The sequence below is a fragment of the Leucopleurus acutus genome (genome assembly GCF_964270905.1).
Source record: "Leucopleurus acutus genome assembly, chromosome: 15".
NCBI classification, from domain to species: Eukaryota; Metazoa; Chordata; class Mammalia; order Artiodactyla; family Delphinidae; genus Leucopleurus; species Leucopleurus acutus.
Window position 1 is genome coordinate 29,600,614 of NC_139157.1, and position 27,050 is coordinate 29,627,663.

The 27,050-nt window shown below is 37.1% G+C and overlaps 1 protein-coding gene across 9 annotated transcripts in view; it reads right to left on the reverse strand.

Annotated features, from left to right (window-relative positions):
* The window catches only part of EYA4 (EYA transcriptional coactivator and phosphatase 4), a gene marked incomplete at its 5' end in the record, with an annotated part of 229,647 nt that overhangs the window by 119,513 nt on the left and 83,084 nt on the right, over window positions 1-27,050 (reverse strand). For all 9 annotated transcript variants that reach the window (XM_082856003.1, XM_082856002.1, XM_082856000.1 and 6 more), the window contains one exon: window positions 2,349-2,398. In XM_082856003.1, the coding sequence (XP_082712129.1) occupies window positions 2,349-2,398 (50 nt within the window). The remainder of the gene's footprint in view (window positions 1-2,348; window positions 2,399-27,050) is intronic.

Consider the following 27,050-nt stretch of genomic DNA (forward strand, 5'->3'; position numbering starts at 1 on the left):
GGCATCCCTTGATTTGTTGACTATTCAGTAAGTTATTGTATCCTCTTTGTGCAAGATGTTCTATAGCGTATCTTTATTCTCTTCTTGGTGTTCCATCACTGCACTGACTTAATGCCATTTTGCCACTCCCAGACCTAATATCTGTGAATAAATAGAGAATCCAAGAATATCCACCTCTTTTTGTTATTGACACTATGAGGGTGTGGAGGTTGTCATTTGCACCATAAGTTAGGAGAAGGGACCAGACACTATCAAAATGTCTGGGCAACACTGAATCAATAAATGATTCTAAGTTTTCTTGAAGGCCTTTCCATCTCGGGTTTTTATAAACAAGGGTGCTTTATGTGTTTGTTTGTTTGTTTGTTTGTGGTACGCGGGCCTCTCACTGTTGTGGCCTCTCCCGTTGCAGAGCACAGGCTCCGGACACACAGGCTCAGCGGCCATGGCTCACGGGCCCAGCCGCTCCGCGGCACGTGGGATCTTCCCAGACTGGGGCACGAACCCATGTCCCCTGCATCGGCAGGCGGACTCTCAACCACTGCGCCACCAGGGAAGCCCCTATGTGTTTGTTTTTTATATCACAAAGCTTTAGAATCCTTAGAAATTGATTTGCCTAATTTTACCCATATATTGCAGATTAGGAAACTTTTAGAAGCAGCTAATCCATGGCAACCAACTAGTAGTTTCCAAGAGGTCAAGACACTTTTCAATTAGTTTCTATTATATAATAATAATAATATATAACAAAATATATTTAAAACAATCTTTTAAAAACAACTGTTATTGATCTTAAAAATAAAATGGCACTTTTAAGGCCATATGGGTTGGGATTTGCTAGATAAATGAGAATGATCTAATTCCAGGTTTAAATACATTGAGATCTGAATTCTCTCTTTCTTTTCTAACTTACTGATATAAATTGAAAACACTGAATCACTTTGGTGCATTTCTGCTTGTTTAAAATTTGTTCAAGCACTAACACTATCTGTCCAAAAATCCCGAGCGGCCTAAAGAGTAAAACATTTTGATATACAATATTAATAAAAAGAATATAATTATATGTTCTGTTTTCCCTACTAACCCTCAAGACCAGCTACTTGCAAAGATTATCTAATTAGTTAAACTGTAAGTCATAGGTGGGTTTTTCACAGAGGTCAGCAAAATGGTCAGGAAGGAAATGTCCACAAGGACTAGAGCTTGAGTCTCCCCTCTCCATGCATCCTGGAATTCCTTTGCTTTGCCGGAAAAATTTAATGGTTCATCCATTTCCTAAAGCTCCAATAAGTTAAAAGTATTTGGTTCTATTTTGATGTCTAATCGTAAAAGACAAAGATCATATGTCAAAAATCCTATATCATATTATATACTTTTGATGATCCAAAAGAAAAGACCACACACAATCATTTCACTATAATATATATAGGAATTAATTATAAGAATATCATATTACATAAAACAAAGGAAGATTTACTCAAACTGTGAATGGACTGTATATAATATATACTTGCTTTCCAAAAGGAAAATATGGTGGTCATGAACATTTTACCTAGCTCTGTATTGTTTTACTATACCAAGAGAATCACTACATACATCATAAGCTGGAGTAAGCAGGACAAAATAAACTAACACCCATCTCACCGTTAAACAAATTTCTTAATGCAAGAAGTTAAATTATATCATTTATATCATATGAAGGATATGCGTTTACTATTGTTATGATATTTAAAATACTTTTACTTACCCACTTAAAATTTTGAAATAAAAACAATGAAAACGTACAGACCTAAAAATGTCTGTTGGGCATCTGGTCCAACCACAAACAACTAAATGGGGCTAACTCCTGTATGTAGTGGCCTGACCACTTTAATTCATCATTTCTTCAAGCTCTATATGACCATAAAGAGAATGCCAAGTTAATTTTTATCGTTTCTCTTTGATGGCATTCTCAAAATCTAGCAATGTTTGATTGAAAAAAAAAAGGTAGATTTTTGGTAAACACAGATTTAAGAGGCATTCAGTTTCTGGCAAAATTTCAAATGTGAATACGTTATAAGAAGAGATTAGAAAGAAAAATGAGGGTGAACTTAAAATAATGAATGCTAAGGGAATATATTTTCAAGTGTTCCTAGAGATGTTCCCACTATTGTTCTTTAAAGTTGACTTCAATCAGTGCCCTTTTCATTAATATTATGATTAATGGCATCCTAGCCAGTCTAATGTGTAATTTCCATACAGATAAGTTCTTAAACTCAGTGTTTTAAAACACAGTTGTATCTGGTGTCTAATGTCTTATTAGTTCTCAAAAATTGCAATTTTTCTTAGTGAAGTCGGCCTCTATTTTACTGTACCTGGAATTCTGGGGTTCTGGAACATCTGATTCTGTGCACGTTTTCTTTACCTGTAAGAAAAGAGTACTAGTTAGTCTCATATGAAAATACAACTTCCTCATTCAGGTTCACACACTTGTTAAACTTAAAGTGGCACAGCTCTGCTCACCAAGATCTCTATAAAATACTCCCCACATTTCACAGCAGTAGCATGCAGTATTAAATAGTGTATTTCACTATTATCCTATGAACAGCTGTCAAAGGCACTTCCCTAGACTCCATTAGTATGTAAAATGTTCAGCTAAAATAGCTTGGGACTAGCTTAACTAGGAACAAAGAAACCAAAGAACCAGGTTTCCCACTTAGGAACTGGAAAGTCATACTGCTCTCAATTCACTAAGAAATGTTTTTCCAGTTGATACTGCTTCTGTCTCCTACCAAAGCGCACAATAATAAACACCAGCTTCTGGGGGCAAAGCAGTGTTAGCTAAAACATTCATATATTAATTTTCATTTTCTCAATCCAGTGGCTGTATGTTTTATATATTTCTCAGCATATCAATTAAGTTTCGGCATTGCTCACAGACAACTCATATATATTTAGAGTATACTTTGCAGACTGTATTTCAACTTTGTGGTTTTTAACCCACAAAAGGTAAAGAATGAAAATAACTTTTACTTTAGGACACACTATCCATTTCTGGACAAAAGTGTGTGATACATCCTCTAAAATAAGGTAAAGCACACATCCATTGCCTTTCACAATTTAACTTCAAGCACAGATAACTATGTCTGATTATTATGGTCTTAATGGTACATTATATGCAAAGTAAATTCCGTTTCAAAAATTCCTTAGTTAATATGTATCATAAACAGTATACATTAACAAGTCCATTGTCATACACTCTGGGTGTTTACATTGCCATGGTCTATTTATGCAACCTACAGAATCCAAGGCACTTTAACTTCTAATATGTAGCTTGGAAGTGAAAATAAGTCTACTGAATTTACACGGTGAGTATACTAAATAAGTGTGAACTGTGATACAAACGGCATCACTTAAGAGTAAGTTTCAAATGTTAAAGATACAGCATTGTCTTTCCAGCTCACAAAGTAACTCTTTCCTCTTCTGACTTAAAAATACAAATACAAAAAAAAAGATCCTTACACTTTCAAAAATCCATGTTTTTGCTTTCAGTTTTAAGCCTAGACGTTTTATAATTGGGGAAATCAAGTATTTGGCTTGATTAACTATACTCTTTTTTGCATCCTGTGTATACATTCATACAGTATGAAAATAAAACTGGTTAGCAAAGAAATTATTATCTCTGTCCTATTATGTAATGTATTCTATGCTCTTAATATGAAACTTAGCACCAAGAGATGGAAGGGTGAAGAAATATTTTTGAGTAATTAGTTTAAAAAAAAAGGGAAAAAGGAAAACTTTTCTTAAAATGTAAGCATAAAATTCACTATGAAACCCACAAAAGTCCATTAAAAACTCCAAGAAAAATAAGAACTAAAAGGGAAGGACACGATAATAAAACCCTTCTTTCCCACTGGTTCTTCCCTATGATTCATCACCAGAAACTATATGAACTGCCCAATGAATATGTAGAGATCACTTCAAAGTGAATATCACTTTCTGAAAGACTATGATAGCTTGACTTTGGGACTGACTAAAGGAGCCCAGATCACACAAGCAAACTAGACAGATACTTCCAAGCAAAAGTCAGAATGAGACAAGCTTCCTATGGTTTAAAAAACAAAGGTTTTAAAAAATCTTTAATACCAATGGCTTTACATAACATCTTTCTCCAAATAACTAACCAGAAAGTTCTTATTATTTTAATTTATTCTTAAAGTAGTAATTGTAACGCCAGAGAACACATCTATTGATTACTTACTATCTAGTTTGCACAGTCCCAGATTCATAGCTTATGCTTAATAAGAATATGATGAAAGATTGAAGTAGATATAGATATTCTTTTAGATATTGTTAGAACTTTGCATTCTTCAAAGTAATTCTTTTTAGGGGTTTTATTCATTTGTTCATGGTTGAATGAGGGAACAATAATATTTAGGATACCATGACTACTATAGGAGAGGTCTATGCAGTGAGGTCGATGTTCAGAGGACAATCTACTTGTTCAGAGGCAAGTGACTTCTGAACTAAGTCTTAAAGGACATAGGCTTCAAAGACGAAATCTGGAAAAAGTAGGTACTTCATGGGGTTTGTCAGAGGAACCATATTATGAAGACCTTATAAATGGTAAAGAATTTGGAATTTAATCTTTGGACAATGAAGACCAATGAAGGATTTTAAGAAACAGACTGGGTAGAGATGGTGCAGGAGGTAGTGTGGAAGGGGACAGGCTGAGGACTGAGAGACAGATAAGAGCCTAATGCAGCAAGAGAGAAAGTATACATTCCATGAAAGCAGACATGGCATTGATCTTGTGTATCACTAATCCCTAGCCTTGAATAGATGCTCTTTGCTATGGTATGAATGTTTGTACCCCTTCAGAATTCATATGTATAATCCTCACCCCCCAGAATTAGGGAGTGGGGCCTTTGGGAGGTGCTTAGATCATGAAAATGAAGGCTCTACAAATGGGATTAATGCTCTTACAAATGAGACCCCACAGAGCTCCCTAGCCCTTCTACCATGTGAGGACACAGTGAGAGAAAGTCACTGGCTCTAAACCAGGAGGTGGGCTGTCACCACATACAACCGTGCCACCACATACAACCCAGCCTCCAGAATGGTGAGAAATAAATTTCTGTTGTTTATAAACTACCTGCAGTATTTTGTTATAGCAGCCCAAATGGATTAAGAGAGTCCCCAAATACGAATTCACTAAGTGAATCATTCAATCCATCAGTGAGAGATGGTGAAGGCCTGAATTAAGATAGGAGCCATGGGGAGAGTTGAGAGGATGTTTTTGATAGACACTTCTAAGACAGAATACTGTTATTGATTGAAACAAAGTATAAAGTAGAATATGATCTGATCTTTTAATCTGTCCTTGAAAAAACTTTGGTAATACCAAAGATCAAAAAAAAAAAGTTAACTTATGCCTTCTTTAAAATACTTCAAAATGCCATCTTTCCTCTGAATTGATGGAGAAAAGTTAGATGATCGTTAAGAAACTTGTTTTGCAAGTCCTGATTATGCAGAGACGTTAATCACGAGTCATGCAAGCTCCAATCATCATGTTCTATTCTGACTGCCAAAAAGAACAGGTAAGAATTAACCTACCTGATGAAAAGACAACCTACAGAATGGGAGAAAATAGTTGCAAATGATGCAAGAGACAAGGGCTTAATCTCCAAAATACACAAACAGCTCATACAACTCAACAACAAAAAACCAAACAACCCAATCGAAAAATGGGCAGAAGACCTAAACAGACATTTCTCCAAAGAAGACATACAGATGGCCAATAGGCACCTGAAAAGATGCTCAACATCACTAATTATTAGAGAAATGCAAATCAAAGCTACAATGAGGTATTACCTTACACCAGTCAGAATGGCCATCATTAAAAAAGTCTACAAATAACAAATGCTGGAGAGGGTGTGGAGAAAAGGGAACCCTTTTACACGGTTGGTGGGAAAGTAAGTTGGTACAGCCACTATGGAAAACAGTATGGAGGTTCCGCAGAAAACTAAAAATAGAATTACCATATGATCCAGCAATCCCGCTCCTGGGAATATACCCAGATGAAACTATAATTCAGAAAGATACATGCACCCCTATGTTCATAGTAACACTGTTTCACAATAGCCAAAACATGGAAACAACTTATCCCACTGACAGATGAATGGATAAGGAAGATGTGGTGTGTGTGTACACACACACACACACACACACACACACACACACACACAATGGAATACTACTCAGCCATAAAACAGAAGGAAATAATGCCATTTGCAGCAACATAGATGCAACTAGAGATTATCATACTTAGTGAAGTAAGTCAGAAAGAAAGACAAATACCATATGATATCACTTATATCATAAAATATGGCACAAATGAACCTATCTACAAAACAGAAACAAACTCATAGATATAGAGAACAGACATGTGGTTGCCAAGCGGGTGGGGGGAGGGAATGGGATGGAGTGGGAGTTTGGGGTTGGTAGATGCAAACTATTACATTTAGAATGGATAACCAACAAGGTCCTACTGTATAGCACAGGAAATATATTTAATACCCTGTGATAAATCATAATGGACGAGAATATAAAAATATGTGTATGTGTATAACTGAGTCACTTTGCTGTACGGCAGAGATTGGCACACCATTGTAAATCAACTCTCCTACAATAAAAAATAATAAATAAAAATTTTAAATAAAGAAACTTGTGTGTTCACAGTGTCTTGATCACAGAATTAGAAGCCAAATGGACAGTTTTACCTAAATTTAAACACACTGTCCCATTTGAGAGATCAATACTTCATTAAACAGTGACTGCTGAAATATACACACTATTAAAGGAACACTATTCTTACAAAATACGTAGAATTTTGTCTTTAATGACCACTAATTTAGTTTTGAATTTGTTTTGAATAAAGCTGAAACAAGCAGGCCAAGAAACGAGGCAGAATTTCATGCCCATAATTTAAATCCAAATCTTAGTTTTCATAAGACACACAAGGAAATGAGCCAAAAATATGCCAAGAGAAAAAAGATAAATAATGTTAAATGCATTTAATTGGTGGCAAAAATATGAATTTTAACCCTTGATGTTATAAAAGTACATGAAAAAATCAAAGCAAGATGAAAAAGAATTAAGAGTTTATTTCAAGAAAATAACTATTAGTATGTAATGAAGATACAAACATCAAACACTGAATTTTTTTGTTTGCTTGCTTTTTTTTTTTTTTTGTGGTACGTGGGCCTCTCACTGTTGTGCTCTCCCGTTGCGGAGCACAGGCTCCGGACGCGCAGGCCCAGAGGCCATGGCTCACGGGCCTAGCCGCTCCGCGGCACGTGGTATCTTCCCAGACCGGGGCACGAACCCGTGTCCCCTGCATCGGCAGACGGACTCCCAACCACTGCGCCACCAGGGAAGCCCTACTGAAATTTTTGAATGAATGAACAACAGCTAAAATATTGGAGTGTTTATCATATGCCAGGCACATGCTTAGGTAGATAGTACTTTTTTTTTTTTTTTTTTTTTTTTTTTTTGCGGTACGCGGGCCTCTCACTGCTGTGGCCTCTCCCGCTGTGGGGCGTAGGCTCCGGACGCGCAAGCTCAGCGGCCATGGCTCATGGACCCAGCCGCTCCGCAGCATGTGGGATCTTCCCAGACCGGGGCACGAACCCGCGTCCCCTGCATCGGCAGGCGGACCCTCAACCACTGCGCCACCAGGGAAGCCCGATACTACTTTTTATCCCAATTCACAGATGATGATGCTGAGAACTAGAAAGATTAATCTGCAAGCAATTATGTAGTAAATTTTAAATCCTGATCTCTGAGGGCATTTTAATGAGTAAATGTTAAAAAACTAAAATTCATAAACATATAAACTAATCTTTTTAAAATGAAGATCAAAACACCTTAATATTTAAAAGTTCAATTTTTAATATATCATAATAATGATAATTGCTGCCATTTATTAAGTATTCTTTTCCACTCATTGTACTGGACTATATATATGTAATATCACTTAATCTATGAAAACGGGAGTGATGGATGAAATCCTCCTTCTACAAATGAGAAAACCAAGGCTCAGAGAGGTTAAACAACTTGGCAATGTCACACAGCTAGCACTAACAGGGACAGAATTAGAACTGAATGCTCCACAGCAAGCCTTTCTCTCCGATGCTAGATTTGCCAGTTGCTTTTATCAGGTTGTTTTAAAATTAAGAGTTGAAACTAACATTCTGTGGAACAATTTTTGACACTACTAGTTACTTCTTGCAATATATTAACCATCTAATAAATCTTTTAAATTAGACTACTGAAGTAACCTTTTTTTTAACCAAGCACTAGTAACATGTACCAACACCCTAACAAGTGCAAAGATGGTCTAGTGCATAAAACAGCGTCCGTTTTGTTGTCTTTGCTGTTGTTGTATGTCTGAGATATCAGGATCCACTCATTCAACAAGGCTTTACTGAATGCCTTGGGGTATATGAGGCACCCTTCTAGGCACGGCGATGAACTAGACCTGAACAGTCCAGCAAAGTAGCCACTAGACACACCGTGACTATGTAGAACTTGAAATGTGGTTAAGTCTAAACTGAGATGTGCTGGAAATGTAAAAGGCACATGGGATTTCAAAGACTTAGTACGCAAAAAAGGGAAAATATCTCAATATTTTTTATACTCATAAATAAAATGATATTTAGGTGTACTGGGTTATAATCCCTTCTTTTTACTTTTCTAACAAAGCTAAAATCACAAGTGGTTGGGACTATATTTCTGTTGAACAGCGCTGACTTAGACGAACAAAAACCTGCCTGCATGGATCGTGCATTTTAGTGGAGGAGATATAAAATAAAAATGTGAACAGATAAGCAACGAATATAAAGTCAGCAGCAACGATTGCCAAGAGAAAATGAAGCAGAATAAGGGGTTAGAAAAGACTGGTCAACAATATTACATTAGCTAGCCACTTACAAAAAACTGATGTTCTTATTTCACAAAACCATTCACTCTTCAAATTTTTTAGGCTGTTATGTACATGAGTAATACAAATTGTACTTTTTAAATAATTATAAAGAATGTGGGATCTGGTATTGAGAATAATGAATATTTCCAATGTCTGGAAAATATATGTATAAAATATAATCTCTAGAATGTCTTGTATTATAACAATTATATTCAAGTATAAAAATCAACTTAAAATTTTTCACATTTTATAACACTAGGTACTTTGAGAGGCTTACAATCTTTTGAGGGAAAACAGAATTAACTTGTAAAAAAAAATTGCAAAGAAAAACCAGTTTCTTTTATCCCATCCACCTTCTTCTAAAAATGCTGGAACCAATTATCCCAATTATTTTGTAATCTTGCTGTTTATAAATCCTGAAACATTATCAATAATAAAAAAAATGTAGGGGGCTTCCCTGGTGGCGCAGTGGTTGAGAGTCAGCCTGCCGATGCAGGGGACACGGGTTCGTGTCCCAGTCCAGGAAGATCCCACATGCCGCGGAGCAGCTAGGCCCGTGAGCCATGGCCGCTGAGCCTGCGCGTCCGGAGCCTGTGCTCCGCAACGGGAGAGGCCACAACAGTGAGAGGGCCGCGTACCACAAAATAAATAAATAAATAAATAAATGTAGGACTTCCCTGGTGGCGCAGTGGTTAAGAGTCCGCCTGCCAATGCAGGGGACACGGGTTCAAGCCCTGGTCTGGGAAGATCCCACATGCTGCAGAACAACTAAGCCCGTTCGCCACAACTACTGAGCCTGTGCTCTAGAGGGTGTGAGCCACAACTACTGAGCCCACGTGCCACAACTACTGAAGCCCGCCGCCTAGAGCCTGTGCTGTGCAACAACAGAAGCCACCGCAATGAGAAGCCTGTGCACTGCAACGAAGAGTAGCCCCTGCTCGCCGCAATGAGAGAAAAGCCCGCATGCAGCAACGAAGACCCAAATCAGCCAAAAAAAATAAATAAAAAACGTAAAGGATGGAATAATGGAAGAAGACATTTTAAAAAGACCTCTTTTGTAACTTTATTTTGTTTTGAAGTGAACTTTAACGATTAGGCCTTAGAGCATACTATACAGTGATAATGAAAGATCAATTCTGAAACTATAAATCCAAGATAAAAACTTTATAAATGAAAATTTGCTGATGTAATGAATAACTTATACATATTTTTGTGGGTGGTATGTAAGACAATTTTTATTTCTTCACTGAACTCTGTAGAGAATCTAATAAAAAATAGATTTGAATGCATTACTGTTTAAGGAAAACAATGGATAAAATATAGATATAAAAATAAAATTCTTTCCTCCAATACAAATTATATTGTAGGTTATTGCATGCAATACTCTTTGGAATATAGAAAGTGATACAAAATTAATGTTTACAATAATTGTCAGCTCTGATTGTATTTCAAGTGTGAATACTACAAAATGTACATGACTCAGTAAATAATATTTATACAAATACTGTAGTGTATCAATGCCTAGAGTCTTGTATTAGTACACACTTTATAAAATGTATCTTATGACTGGGTTAGATAAATTATTATAAATAATTGCTGATAAAGCAGAATGGGTACCTAACTTTAGTTACCATTAGGTTCTAATTTAGTAAAAAAAAAAGAGACAGAGGTATAAATTGTTATGTGCCATTTTTTTCATATTTTCTAATACTTAGAATTTGGTCATATTTGAATTTTAAATTATGTAATGGAACTTAAAAGTTTTTCTTATAATTATTCCAGCTTTATTCTAGAAATGTAAAGTATCCTCTCAATTCCTACATCTCCATTAGATGACCTTTTTAACACATTTAATTTTTTCAATTAGTTGAACCAAGCTAGAGTTTGATGTGCTTCCCCCTGAACATCCTGTTCTCTAATTAACAGCATTAAATAAATATGAATTAAACGATGTCCCTTTCTATTTTACTTCAAGATGCACACAGTAACATAACTAAGAAAATATAAAAGTAGGTATATGAATTAATTTTAAAATTGAGTCAAAATAATAACACTTGGCATACTCAAGTAAACATATATTTTTTGCAATAGAGGCTTTTGCCGAAAATTATTCTAGTGTTTATTTACTTAGAGTAGTGAAAGAAAATGTATGTTCATTTTCTAAATATAATATTTGCAAGTTAATACCACTTTAGAACTTACCACAGGAGGTACACTTTAATGTGATAACTACGATTATTTGTGCAGCCAAGTAAATATAATTTGTGTTGAGGAGATCAGCATAGAATTGCTATTCTGCTATTCTCCCATACAAATTTACACTATCTAAACTGGCTTCTACGAAAATGTCTCCACATTTCTCAACGAGACTTATTTTACATTTTTTAGGTATGTTACAATTCAGTTCTTGACTTCTAAAAACTCAGTGCATGAAAAAAGAATCTTTGGAACACAAAGGTTGTCACACAGAGTTTTAGAAAAGGCACCTCTGTTTTAATATGCTCATACAAATTGAGAGTTTTTTCAAAAAAATAAAATACCATTTTGCCAAATGGTCGTCAAAAAAATTAAAGTTTTGGAGACAGACTTTGTGAAAATCTAATTACTAACTAATCTAATAGAACTATTGTTATAATGTGTCATTCTTCCTTAGAAACAAAAATCTTGGGGCTCTATAATTCACACATTTCTGAAATTCTTTTCATGGAGTTAGGGAAGTCTCTTTACTCCTCCCTTTTCTTATTATATCCCTCTTCGATGTTTTTATCATTGCTTACTCGAGCTTCTCCCTGCAATACTAAGTATAGGTTTCCAAAAGCCCAAGGTACCACTTACTTATTATAAAAGTGTGCAAGAACTCTACTGCATCTACTTCGGTCCAAAGGAAAATTGCCATAACCCTTCTTTAAATGCTATTCATAGACATAGTATAAAGATACAATTGAATATTCTGTTATTAACTGCAACTGTAAACAAAAAACAACACATAAGACGCTCATAATAGTGGGATTAGAGGTTTAATAAAAACAAAGCCACCACCAAAAACCTGAAGTGGAAATTATTTTACCCCTCTAGTATTGGACTGTCATGGCAAGATCTTACTTGATTTCTGGCCTTTAATGCAGGAGCCTTCCAGGACTCAGGTTTGGGGGAGGGAGGTTATATAAAATTACACACTGGGGAGGAATTATGTTTTAAAGCTAAAAAATCCTATAGGCTATAACTCTTCATCAACTACAACTGTCACAATAGGGTTCAAATTATTTGAGAGTTCATTGCAAGGTTGAAAATATTTAAAAAGCAACTTAGTAACAATGACTGAGGGAGACAAAGCATAATTGTTCAGGTACAGTATATATGTATTAAATCAAATGTCAAGCCACATGAGCTTTTAAAATTCTGGAGTACATTTTCTCCTTAGTTATGCCATAGTCTTTTGTCACCTGCCATAAACTCCATATATACTGTATAAAACATTCAAGAAAATTTCAAACTCTTTCTAACAGTATGTTTTTTCATTACTACCCACCAGGGACTATATCAAAAGTAATACAGTACTTAAAATGCCACAAAAGTAACCATAAGATGCCTTAACATATCATGTTACAGTTCAAATGAAAGTTGGTCCCCTCCTAAGCCTGGAAACGAGACTAGATTGCCATGATACTTGGCATAAATATGACAGATAAGTGTTAAAATGATTTTTTTTCTCACAAAGGTGCACTATAAACTATAAGAGATAGCTACCTATGTATGTATAGGTCTCTTTATACTTTTGAACATGTATCTTTGCAATTCTGGGTGTCACAAGATAGATAATATTAAAACAACAAAAAGGAAAATGGAATGTGCAATTCTAAACTAAGAACTAAATACTTAATGAGCATAATGTTGATTTGGTAGAATCCATTGCAGTTAAATTCAAATTGCTGACTCTACTGTACACGTTCTCACTGACCAGGAAAGAATAAATCCACCAGTATTCAATATGAAAATCTTTAGCTTTAGATTTCCCTCCATTCAAGTGAAGATATATGAATTCACACAAACAACGCTTTAAAAATAATCTTAAGAATTGATCCTATTCCCCTAAATAGAGAAATCTTGCTAATGTTTCTGACAACGTTTTTTATATGTTTGTTTTCTTTTTCCTTTTTAAGATATTGGAATGTTTTGGCCACAAGGTTAAGAAAAACTTCTCCATTTATCATGACCTGCCAAGCACAACTGGCCCCTAGACTACACAGCCCTCTACCACTTAACTAATTCAGCTCATTTTAATCATGAAACTTCAAAAGAATTTGGCCACAGGCGTAGACTAGCTATCATTTGTTTTAAAGTACAGATATCAGTCATTGTGTAACATATTCTAGTGCACCTGATATCATTTGTGCACTAGGTACGATTGATAACTAACCTTTTCAATTTGAACAGTAATCAATATAGAGATAATCTGGTTTATTAATGCATAATTGTTGAATTTTAGTAAAAGTTTCTGTTAAAATCTCTCTTAGGTTTGAATATATATGTAAACTTTAAAAAATATTTTCAACGAATATTTGAAAACTCTCCTAATGTGCCCAAAGGTACCACAATAACTAGTAAGGAAAACTGAGAAAGTCTTTAAAAACAAATTGACAGGTAGAATGTAAACAATAAAATGTTAAAGACAATTTTAAATTGAACAACATATACCTGTAGATTGATCTGAATATGAATTTACATAGGATATAAATATTTCTGGCACAGCGTGTTGATAAAAGAAGTATAAATGGACAGCTATATTTTCAAATTTTGTAAATTTTAAATTGTTGATCTTCCATTAAAATAGCAACTTTTAAAGAGAAAATCCTGAGGTTCTGGCATCATGTTCTTTATTTTTAAAATTAAACTATACCCAATAAGCAAAAATGTATTTGTAGCATACTACATTTTAACTTGATTTTTAAAAGACATTCTAGCAACATTTTGAGTTTCAAAATCTAGTCTAAAGTAGTTTTATATGAAGTCCATCTTGCATAACCATTGTTGTAAGAAGCTTATAAATCACCTTTCCTCAGGTTTTAATCCTAAAATGAAATTCTTCATTAGCAGAGTTAATAAAACACAGATTCTGTGGCATAATTTACACACTAAAAAAACACAAATTATGTTTTGAGTAGATTGAGTAGATTTTCTATCAAATTAAAGTAACATTTTGAATTACCTGTAAGCTAAGGGCAAAAGACAAAATAGTTCCATGTGAAACGTATTTCGCACATACAAATTTGTGGTCAGAAAAAATAGTTCCATTAACTGTGTAACTCCAGGTAAAAACTAAGCAATTTATTGCAAGCCTTTTAAAATGTACAAGTTGATTCTTTAGATGGAAGTGAAATTTAGTCAGGTAATTTCAAAATTTCTGTGACCCTAAATACGTGTCTATCATAAAGAATGAAGTACCCTCTGCAGTCTCAATGTAAAATAGATCCCCCCAGTGGTTAAACTCAAGGGTTAAAGAGTAAAGGAACTATAAATTAGGTTTATCTGTCGTGAAGGTCTCATTCTAGGTAAACCTAATAAATAATTGAGATATACTTACAATTTTTTCCTCTTTGACCTCAATTAAAACGGCTTTCTGAGAGCGGGTTCTAAGGACAATTTATCGTGGTTTCCTCACTACACACTTATGAAGTCATCTGGCTTTTGTATTTCTTCAACAGCTGCATTACCTTCGAAATTGGCTTATAGTATTTCCCCAAAGCAAAATGTGAGACTGCCCCTGACACACACAACGACCTTCCTTCTGCGGGTGGCTGAGTTCAAAAAGTCAGATCATACAGTTTCAAAAATTCTAACAACAGTAACTCGTAAAGAACTTGGGGGAGGAAAGAGAGAAATCAAATTAGAGATTTTAAAAATTGGTCTCTCTCTCTCTCTCTTTCTCTCTCTCTTCCTCTCTCCCTCCCTCTCTCCCTCTCCCTAAGAAGTTATAACAACACATTATATGATTATTAGTATTTGCTTTTGTTGCTATTTTGATAAGTAGTATTTTACTAGTTTAGGAAAGGCTGGGTGAAAGAACAAACCGACAGGCAAAAGCAAAATAAGGTAGTGCAACATCATTATTCAATTACACAGGATTCCAGAAAACAGTAACCGCAACTAAGGAAAGGAGCAGGAAACTGGATAGCGCTGACTGATGCTCAGTAGACCCTGGTAACCAAACTGGAAAACTTATTGGCTGTGATAATTCATCCTCCTTTTCTTCAAACAGGTTCCCTAAACAATCTAACTCTGGTAGTAAATCAGACACTTAGAAGACATTTTCTCCTCCAGAATTATGCTTTTCTCACAAGAATAATAAAACAGTACCAACAGAGCAAAGCCTTCCTCAGTTGTCTTGAATGAAAGAAATCTTTAAGATACTGTAATTATTGTGGCAATTCACCCACAGCTTAGTTCCCTGATGCAGCAAAACACCAATTCACACTCTTTCTTCATTCAAAGATAAAAAGGGATTCAAAGATAAAAAAATATGTTTAAGTAATTTAAACCAAAGCATTCCAAAGGCTTCCACGTCAAGGTTTTAAATCAAAGCACGTGCTCAAGTGCACATCCAAATGAAGGTAAAAACCAGCTGGAAGCTTAAGGTATCATTAAGAAGTTAAAATTAAACTTACAATCATAGTTTTGGGGAAAAAAGAAATTTCCATAAATAGAGGGAAATATTTGTTCTCACAAAAAATATAAAATACATCACTGTGATGACTACATTTGAAATCTAATGAAAAACCCATTTTCGGCACAAAATTTCAAAACAAGTTATCCAGAAAAAAAAGCCTTTCATTTAAATGGCTGGTATTAATTGTTAAAACACTGCAGCATGCACCTTATTATAAGGGAAAACCCCTCAAAGTCAACTATTAAAACTTTCTAATGAAAGCTAATCTATTAATTATCAATTAATGGATCACCTGCATTTGTCCCAGCATTAACATAAGGTAATTACAGAGGTTCAATTTTATGAAGTAAAGACAAAATGTATTTAAAAGTTTCAGCATGGGCAGACTAGGGATTTTCTCTTAATGACCTATTCACTTAATGACCTACTCACTCAATTTTTATGTACATATTTCTTCTCTCATTCTGTGCTAAAACTGAGAAAAATCCAAATTTATTCTACCTAATATTTTTTCTCTGAGATAGAACTGCTTATACTTAAATGACTTTCTACATAACACAATAATAATTATAATGCCTCCGTCAGAAGCTAAATACAACTTACCTCATTCAAAGTCCAAAAACCTGAAACTAATTCCAGTTTTATTTGGAAGGAAGTTTTGTGTGTATGTGTGAAGTTCAACAGCCAATAAATTCCACTCTCCAGTGTGAGTAAGGATGAAACCCGGTTCAAGGATTACAGAACAGTCTGCACGGTTTATAGTCTCGAACCAACATCCAGGTAGCCTTAAAAACACCTTGCTCTGCCGTGAACCTGCAGGCTCTAGAAGCAGTGCAGTTATTTAGGTTAACTAGGAGGAGACCAGGAGAGTAAACACTCTTGGCTCTGACCAATGGCTTTCCACGCCTTTCTGTTTATAGTAAGATGACTTGTCGTCAGAGGTCACCCCCATCAACAGCTCCTGTCTTTCACTGGGATCTAAAGCATTTATCCTGATTCCTAGGCTGTCAACCTGCTATCATGGGGACACCTTCATAACCCATTGGTGTAGCTACTCGAAGAGTTTAAATCCCTGCATTAAATTTTCTAAAAGCAAATTTTACTCGAGTTTCTTTTGAAGTGAAACATTTCTGCAGGAGAAATACCTCATGGCAAGTTAAGAACTGGTACTCATTTAAATAGAGATTAAATGAGGATTGGTATTCATTTAAAGTCCCAACCAACACTTTATGTTTTTTGTTTTTGGTTGAGGCAGAAAGTTTGTAAGATTTCACTTTCATTATTACGTCTCTCCATTAAGCACAAACTTTTCTTCTTCCCCTAGGCATACATATGTGCATGCTGACAAAATGGAAAGATAATTACAGGCATTTGTATTTCATCCATTTTTAATGTATTTTTATTTGAGGTAGAGGAAGGGATGGACACAATTAGACATGCTCACACAGAGGTTATCATTTTATGTAAAATATTTTCTAAAATAAAGCCTTTTGTGTTTTCAAAAGAAGACATATGTTAAGTTCTAATGAAATGAAAAGGAAACAAGAAGAGCTAAATTCAAGAGATAAGGGTAATGCAAATAAGTCTATTCTCCGGCATTGAGGTTCCCCTTTTTTCTAAAGGTTTATAAAAAAGAATTGTTTTCTTTTGAGAAAACAATATTATGCAACTTTCCCCATCTAGCTCTTTTAAATATGTCTCACAGATCTCAAAAAAAAAAAAAAAAAGCTAAGCTCATTTCATAAGTTCCTCCAACAATATTTCAGTTTAGCATTTACAGGCATTATGGGAATTACTGCCTCCAATCTGTCTGTGTAATTCTGGGATGGTTTCTTTTTCTTTCATTTTTCTTGGTCTCTACAGTGTGACTCTTTGATACAGTGAGGCAAAGCGTTCAAAATAAAGACCTACAGCCAAGGATTCAATACTTCATTCTGAGTAATTTGTAGCACAAATGTTTCCTGAAGTCATTTTCATTTTCGAGGGTGGAACTAGGTGAAGAGCCATTACCTATTTCAGGTCTGGGCTGCACTACAAGAAACCCCAGTGCCCTTAGGGACTGAAGACGGCGCTATCTCCCCACAGTATTGGCCACGGATGTTGCTGCTGAGAAACTGGATAAGGGTCCATGTCCCACCCACAGCACACGTTAGCCCAGGTTTTGATGCCACTCCAATACTTACTTGACAGAGAGCTGCCTGGGTCTATTAGAGTTAATAAAATGGTTGATTCATTATTTTAGAGACCCCACTTTTGACAGATTCAGTTCTTTGATCTTTGTATGGTTAGGATCACTAAAAGCAACGTCTTCTTTGCAGCTGAATCATCTTAAGTAGTTAGAGTTCCTTGAGTATTGTGGTATACATCAGACTTGTTAAGTTCAACAGAATATGCTTCTGAACTGGCTACTTTTTAAAGGGATTATAAATTATTCAATATTTTCTAAACTCTTAAGAGCTCAAGAAACATTCTTGGAAGTAAAAATCTATGTCTGTCCCTATTACAACAGAGACTGAACAAACCATACCCAAAACCCTGAGGAGGACAAAATCAGTTCATAAATTAAAGAAAGTTGGCTGTATGGTAATTTTCTTTCCCAGTCTCAGTTGGGGGTTGGGAAGTGGGGGGAGGGCAATGAGCCACGTCTGGTGAAAACTTTGAGATAAGGAAAATATAAACATGAAAATAAATGCCATGGGTGGAATAGGGAGGGTGGGAGGGAGATGCAAGGGGAAGGGGATATGGGGATATATGTATACATACAGCGGATTCACTCTGTTATACAGCAGAAACTAACACAACATTGTAAAGCAATTATACTCCAATAAAGATGTTTAAAAAAAAAGAAAAGAAATGCCATTTGTAGTTTCAACTCTTAAAGAGTACAGATAAATAAAATTTTTCTGAGAAATGTAATCTTTATCTCAGCTTACATTAGGGCATCAAAATGTCCCTTGGATCATAAAAGTAAATGCAAACTTTTACTTTAGACTGTTATGACTAAGTAGGAAAATTACACTGATGGTTTTTTAATAACATTTTATGGACAAAGATTGTTGGGATGCCCTTCTAGCCCCAATGTACTGCCACCAATTAATTATGTGACCTGGAACAAATAGATAAACCGTTCTTTCTGAGCATTTGTTTCCCCTCCTGTGAAATAAAGGTTCCCACCTCAGAGTGTCAGTGGTATAGTATTTATTTTTTCAATGCAAACCACATACTTTGAAGACTCCATCCACAAAATAGATTTTATTTACCTATAATTGCTTTCATTACCCATGCTTCAAATCAGGCATTATAGCTGTCAAACAATGCTGCTAATTATTATGACATACACTCCAGGTACAAATGAGTTAATAAAATAGCCAAAATCAAAGGTACTAGATGTTTTTAAAAGCCAAGAGAGCCTTATTATGAGTAAATGTTTGGTTTCCCTTATGTATTAAAATACAAAGTAAAAAATACATAAAATACAGATACAGAAAACAAACTTATGGTTACCAAAGGGGAAAGGGGGATGGGGGGTAGGGATAAATTAGGATACTGGGATTAACATATACATACTACTATGTATAAAATATATATAACTGAATCACTGTGCTGTACACCTTAAACTTACACTATATTGTAAATCAACTATACTTCAAAAAACAATTTTTTTAAAAATACTGAAAATGGCACCTTGACCTCCAAAACCTCTATTTAGTCCTTCAATTCTACCTTTCAGTGATGTAAGTACTATCAATGAGGGCCTGTCCCACATTCTGATAAAAGTGAAGCTATTATGAATGGCTGGCAGCCGGTACGTTACAGCAGTGACTTGCATGGTGTCCGTGCTCCACTGTTATTTCTTAAATGCAGGAGTATCTTTCCAAGCAACATGCAAATCAAGATTAAGTTTATTCAATCATGACAACTCTAAGGTTCAGTAGAAATCACATAATTTTTTTAAATCAAGAAAATAAATCAGTTACTGCAATTTCATGGGGTGCATCCTTGACCACCCACCCTCCATAAACTCTTACACAGGTTGGTTGCTTCTGTGACCCCTGCTCTTCGTGTCTTCCCCGCTTAGTGGCGTCATCTCCTCTTTTGTACACTGTCTAGTAATCTATCAAGCACCCACCCTCTTCAGAGTTATAAGATACCCACAGGTTCTTTTATAGCATTTCCCGCCACTTTTCATTATTGCCTAATTAATTATAAGACAGCTGTGTGAAAAATCCCTAGGAAGGATATTAGAAATTAAGAGATAAAACAGAGCCAACATGAGGGGACAAAAGAACACCAAAAGTGCAATCATGTAATTCTGACAACAACTGAAAAACCACGGAGAATGGAGAAAAAAAAAATTTAAAATTTCTGTGTGTACAATAAGCTCCCAAATTGCTGGTTTGAAAAAGGCCACATGGAATCAAAATTAAACAGCCGCCGCAAACTCCAGCAGCCTCCTTAGCTAGGTTACTGATGTGGTATCTATATTAGAATATAAAAAACGTAAAATTCAAAACCTAAGAGCCTATTTTTAAATAAACATTTAGCAAATTATGTCCATGACCTTGTATAACAAATACCACCTAGTAATCGATGCAGTAATTATAGTCATCGTTTGTTTAATCTTTTTCCTTCTTTTTCCGATAAGGCTGACAAACTCAAATACATTCAGAAGCCAAGTGGGTAATTTGAAGGAGTGAAGTGGGTCAAACGGAGGTGAGGCTATTGGCAAAATGCATGATCTGCCCGAAACCACTCAAATTCCACACTCCCTCTCATCTATTCTCATGTCTTAAATACTATCCATATGTTGTAGATTCCTAAATTTTCATCACCTCCTAAGACCCATCCTCTAAGTCCTAAACTCTTACTTTCTCCTAATTTACATCTCTATATAAATATCTCACAGCCATATCAAAATTTAACATGTCCAGTGTTAGGCTCTATTATAATTCTTTTTCACCAAGTCTATTTTTACTGTCCCATATTTTCCATATAAATAAATCCAGAAACCAGAATCATTGGGTCCTCCATTTCCTCAAACTCTGCATCTAAACGCATCTAAGCAGCAAGATTAGACCAACTTGAAGAACCGTGCCTCCCAGAGCACTAGACCAAATTAGCAGAACAAATCTCAGAAACAATCAGAGTCAACCAGGTGGTTTATCCTTAAGTTTCTGTATCAACCTTTCTACTTGGTCTATATATACCAATGTGCCTCACAAGAGGAACTCTTGGACAATTCTGTTATCCACAATGAGCTGGCCAGTGAGTTGAGTCTTCTCTGAATGCATTCCAGGACCAAACTCGTGTCACTGATCACACCAGCTAAAATCAGGAACAAATTTCATATCGTCTCTTCTAATTGGAGACAGAGATAATGTCCCACAGGGCACACATAAGTAATAAGTCAATACCTCTCCATGAAACTCCCGAGTGACCAAGGGTGGCTTCATTTTGGATGGAGTTCCACATTTGAGATGATATATGATCTATAATCCTTAAACATTTGAATGTCTCTTATGTCAACCCTAACATAAAAGTCATCTAAATGACAAGTACAGTTCCAAGATGCACACTGAGCCACCAGAAAGAAAGTGGCTTTTACATTTGATGGTACCCCACAAGTGGGAATGGCCTTGGTCGGGGAGGCACAGGTACATGGTGCCTCCAATGTGGCTTCTAGGTCAGTTGGTGGGCCTGACGGTTCCCAGTGCAGCTCCAATGATTGAGTCTAGTCTTGTTCCGCAAACTAGTCAGTTCGATCTCTGTTTGTTCATACCACTAACCAGTGGCATTTGCTTGCTCTATGAAATGAATGAGTAACAGCTATGGGAATGATGGGGAAGACATCAAAAGGTGTTCAGAGGCTTTTTGAATGAGAGGTGGGGCTGGGCCACCTTCTGCTGTTATGATAGACTTGTTGGTAAATTTAAGGGAAATGGTGTTCCAAACATGTCAGAGATGTCTGGCAGGGGGATAGCAGAGCCAGGAGTCAGCTAACTTGAAGGTGCTTCTAACAGATGGGACTGCCACACTAAAGCATTTTCCTCCAAGAGGAAGATGCTAAAGGTGACTCTGAAAAACAAAAAATCATTCATGTCCTTCCAACTACTGCACCTCCCAGACCTAAAGTTTTCTACCCACAGCCTCAGAGTCATTGCTCTTCCTCCATCCCCACAAAATCATGTGTCACGTTCCAGTCACTACAATTTCAACACCTTTCTCCAATCATTTTTTATTTTTTTTAAATTTTTATTATTATTATTTTTTGCGGTACACGGGCCTCTCACTGTTGTGGCCTCTCCCATTGGGGAGCACAGGCTCCGGACGCACAGGCTCAGCGGCCATGGCTCACGGGCCCAGCCGCTCCGCGGCATGTGGGATCTTCCCGGACCGGGGCAGGAACCCGTGTCCCCTGCATCGGCAGGCGGACTCTCAACCACTGCGCCACCAGGGAAGCCCTCTCCAATCATTTTTTTACTGGCACACACAGATCTCTCATCCTGAAAGGTCAAGAGCAAGAGGCCAAAGCCGTTTTTAGAAAACGTACAGAGGCCCATATGTTCCCCACTTTGACCCACTAGATCCACTCTAGGGGGACTCTAGCAAGCGGTTTACTCCATCAAGTGATCGATAGCATTATAATCTAGGATGACTCAATCCAACAAGAAAATTCAAGTGACTGAACCACAGTAAGCTTGAATCCTCTGCTTCCCCTTTAACCAGGCTGCCACCTAGAGGGTTTACCTAACAGGCTGTCTACGGTAGCTTTCAGGGGAAAGAAAGACTCATCATGTCTAGGAATGGTCAGGATAATATGCCAATTTTTCAAAATATAAAATTTGATATAACCTCTCACACCTTTCATCTTGACCATAACCCAGGAAGTAGCCAAGAGACGATCCCTTACTGGGGCCAGTAAGATTCAGTAACCGAAGTGTTTTACTAACGTGTGTGGACCAGAAGATCAGGGAGGCAGAGTTATAAATCTTTTGAGTGGATTTTAAGGAGGCTGTTCCAATGTGCAACAATGCAAAATGTTTGTGGGTGATAGGGAGCGTGAAACCCCTACTAAATACCTTGCCTATCAGCCCTTGCTTCCATGATAGAAGGTACACCATTGTCAGATCTATTTAGATTAATTTCAATGGCCCCCACAGTGTGGCTGGAGTTGGCTGATTGGAATGGACCAGCAAAACCAAAACCTGAAAAAGTGTCAGCAGCTGTGAGGCACCACTGACAGTCCCAAGAGGGGGTACAATGCAGTCAATCTGTTAGAAACAGCAGTGGTAAACCCCTATAAAATATGTCTTCCCTTCCAGAGACAAACAGGTCAACTATTAAAAGGAGTCATCAGTCTTCCATGCCAATCATCTCTATAACAGAAACACAGAGTGCTTCAGTTCCTTCCCAGTCTGTGACCCTGGCTGTGCTGCCTGTCCAGGACAATAATGAATCTAGGTAGCAATGGCAGTGATCTGGGTGGTGCAAGCTGAACCAGCTTGATTCCAGTTGGTTCTCATCAGAGAACACGCCCTTATCATAAGCGTCTTCATGAATGGCCCTGACAGCTTAACCATGTCCACAGCTTGTGGCCCCCAAAAAGGATTTTCTAATCTGTCAGTTGGCAGTTTTTCAAGTGGCAGACCATACAACTAATCATTGGCAACTTTCCCAGCTAAAATAACTATATAACAAGATTCATTAATGGAGTATTGGCCAACACTGTGAGAACTACCTTGAATTCTGCCCATCAAACAGAGACAATATCCACTTTTCTACATAGCTGATGGTGAGACTGAACAACCACAGCAGTCCAGTGGATATACCATCAGGTTTCAATTTAGCTAATCCATCAGTGAACCAAGCTCAGGTATTTAAGGGAATCTTCTGGGAATCAGGAGGATAAGGTTTTCCCCAAAGGGAGAGCTGCCACTTTTTCACGTGAAGTTAAGATTCTGTTGCTGTCAGATCAACGGCATTCCTCACTATACTATTTCCATTTGACAACCAAGGCTTCTTGGGCCCTTCCTACCTTGCTATTCATTGAGTAGGAGTTGACCCACTCCAAAATGGGAATATCAAGCTGAAGCATTCAGTTTGACTCAAAGGAGTGTACCTGGTATCAAAGTCAGGGATATGATGAGTCCAGAACCCCAAGTGGTACCTCTGGGTGGAGGTTGCCTCTTTTGCCAGAAGCTTCGATCAGCAAAGTCATAGAAACTTGAAGCTCAAAAGAAGTCATTAGGATTGTGGGGCTCCAAAGGTACTAGCACTTCTCTATATGCAGCTCGTTCAGATCAGGAGAATCCCTCTGGATTTTACAAGCATTCACAGTATAATCATGTAAAATTCAGTAGCGGAAGCTGTAACAATGATACACTGAATTGACCAATGCGCCCCACTCACAAGATCTGTTAGCTTCCTTCCCCCCTTGTAAATCCTGCTCAAGCCACATTCGCTAAATTCAGGTACCTCTTTACTCCACGGGATGGGTAAAAATTGAGTACTTCTATCTAACGTGGCCAGAAAAGTTGAAGTCCCTCCCCTCTCCAGAGTTTCCCAGCGTATTACATACTTTTTACACACCATTTGGATGGATGCATAAGATTTTTGGTCCTCCTCCAAGACAGCCTCATCCCTAACCATCTTTCTCCTTAAAGAAGCTTAATTTGGGATAGAGGGGGAGCGAGAGATCTAGGGGCACAGAGGGAGAGAACAGCTCCATGTTAGTAAACACGGTGCATTTACTTTCAGTTTTGATTGGCAGCTGGCTTAGAGCTCAGTCAAATGAACTTCTAATGCTTTCAGTCCATGCAATGTTCCGTATTGGGCAGCAAGATCACCATCACTGACATCACCTATTTCAGCTTGGGGAATCCCGAGACTTAGTAGCCATAACAACTCTGGCTGTGGCTACGGTATTTGTCCCTTTGGTTGACTAGGGCTTGATCTGCGCCGCAAGGATTGTTTTAAGGCGTCCTTTTTCATGGAAGGCATTTACTGCCCTATTATTATAACACCTCTAACATTCTATCCCTGTTTCAACATAAGAATTACAGGAGTTTTCCAAGGCAGAGAGGATAACTGCAAGAATTTGCCTCAATTTCTTTGGGTCAGTTTCTCATTTTCCAATAGATCATCTTTGTCAGCATTCCAGGGCAATAAGAGCCCCAAAACTAGTCAATACCTCATCTATGGTTTTCCATGAACATATTTTGTTTCAGAGACAAAGCTCCCTTACAGCAGCCCAGCCACTGCAAGAACTCTAAGACCTTTCACTGTTGTCTCCTAGCAAATCTAAGATTGTATGACAGACAGCAGGAGAGGCTAAGCCGTAAAATAGACCAACTATTGCTATTCTTCCTTAACAAGTATTATACACCCCACACCTTCATCTTCCAAGTGAACCAGTCAAAGTCCTAGCCATTCGTCTAGTTTCTACCCATAACGGTTTCAAATGTCCCTCCATTCCTGCTTAGGGTGTGAAATTATAACTGTTGTTTAGAGAGGGTCAGAACATTCCTTCAGACCAGGACGGGTCATTGTATTACTTGTCACAGTGGGGTGGATCTGACACTGACCCCCAGATTGGCAAGGAATTCTGCATGTCTGGAATAGGGTTAGCAACAACCAGGGTACGTTTCAGACAGATAACTTTGAACCTACTTCTGGGTACTTGGATTACAACTACCTCCCCAATTCATCCTCATTAAAAGACAATAAAATGGAAAACCATTTATTCCCAAACTGACCAAACAAGTTAGTCAACATGTTCACTAATGTTGTCCATGAATTTCCATCAAATCCTATCGACTGGTCCATGAGATCCTCCTCATCCTTTCTCTCCCAGAAAGCCATGTCTTTTTCAGCATCTTATCCTCATGATAAAACTGCCAAGAATGCGACAGGTCTGAGGTTTTACCTTATTTACATGCTAACAAGTTAACGTGTCACAATTTCACATATGCTGGCAGGATACAGGAGACTTCTGGGTCAGAGATAAAGGACCTCATTACTCACAGCAATAGCAGAAGCCAGAATATCAGCATTTCTTTGTGACCGTTGCTGAGTTCCAATTCTCACAGTGACACGACATCTGCATGTGCTATGGGCTGCATTACAGCAAAACTACTCTGAGCTTAGGGAACCCAATTTTTTTATAATAGGCAGTAAACATGCTGCCTTTTGCTACAGAGGAATGTGTTTTATTTTATAGGCAAATATTTCCAAAGTAAAATCCATTTTACAATTAAGAATAATTACACATCACTGCCTGGACTATTGAGACAAAACGTATTGGGAGATACACAGTTTCATTCCCAAACACCAGGAATGCCTCAGCTATACGGAACCCTCAAAACTTCATCAGAAGAAGACCCAAACAAAGGCCAAACAAACTTGACTTCTGAACAGTCAGAAATAATATCAAAGTGCACACACCTGAGTTCTTGGACTATATTAATAAGACAGTCCAATGGGCTCTTACTCAGAAGCTATTTACTATTACTTTACACATGCCTAAGAAACTAACTACTAATTTTCATGTCTGCAGCTCCTCAAAAATAGAAAAGGGAGTGAATAGCTGACATTAACTGTGGAGTAACCCAACACAGAGAAAACAAAATCATTCAAATGCAAGAATCCAAAAGACCTTTATATAGGGGCAACTGGCCTTCCGTACTCCAACTGCCCTTTATTGTTTCCGTTCATTAACCGGCTGCAAAATGATAACCTTGGTCGCAAAATGATGACCTTGGCCATTGGGAAAGTATGAAACTGTTCAGCCAGGAAATTTTCACAGGAGAAACAGCTCAGGACTAGGTATCAGAGACTGGTGCTCTCACCAAACCTACTAAAAAGGTAACCTTGGGCAAGTCATCCTCCTTAACCTTCAGTGTTTGTTTTTGTCAAACAAAAAACAATGTCATATATCTCAACTGGTTGCTATAAGCTATTTTTTATATTGTGCTTTCTAAAATGTACAGGACTCTATATCTATGTCAGACAATTCTTCCGCATGTCACTGTGTTCCAGCCACCATGGGTTTCTGTCAGTTTCCGAAAAACAAAAAAGGCCCTTTTTCTACCAAGGCTACCCATCCATGTGTCCAGGGCCTGGAATGCTTTCCCCCACATTCTGTAAGCCTAGCTGTCTCTCATCCTTAAGATCCCAGCTTAAATTTCACTCTCTCAGAGACACCTTTCTTGATCACCCAATCTAAAGTAGTTCTTCCCTCTTCTTTCTTGTAGAGCCCTCTTGTTTTCCTTCTTAGCACTTATCATGATTTTTATGCATTTATTTGTTTGTTTTTACCTAATGCCTGTCTCCCTACTAGTTCAAACTCTGAAAAATGGACTTATGTGTGTTTTTCCATTAGTTTATATACAGAGTCTAGCAGAGTGCCTGGTACAGAATAACACTCAT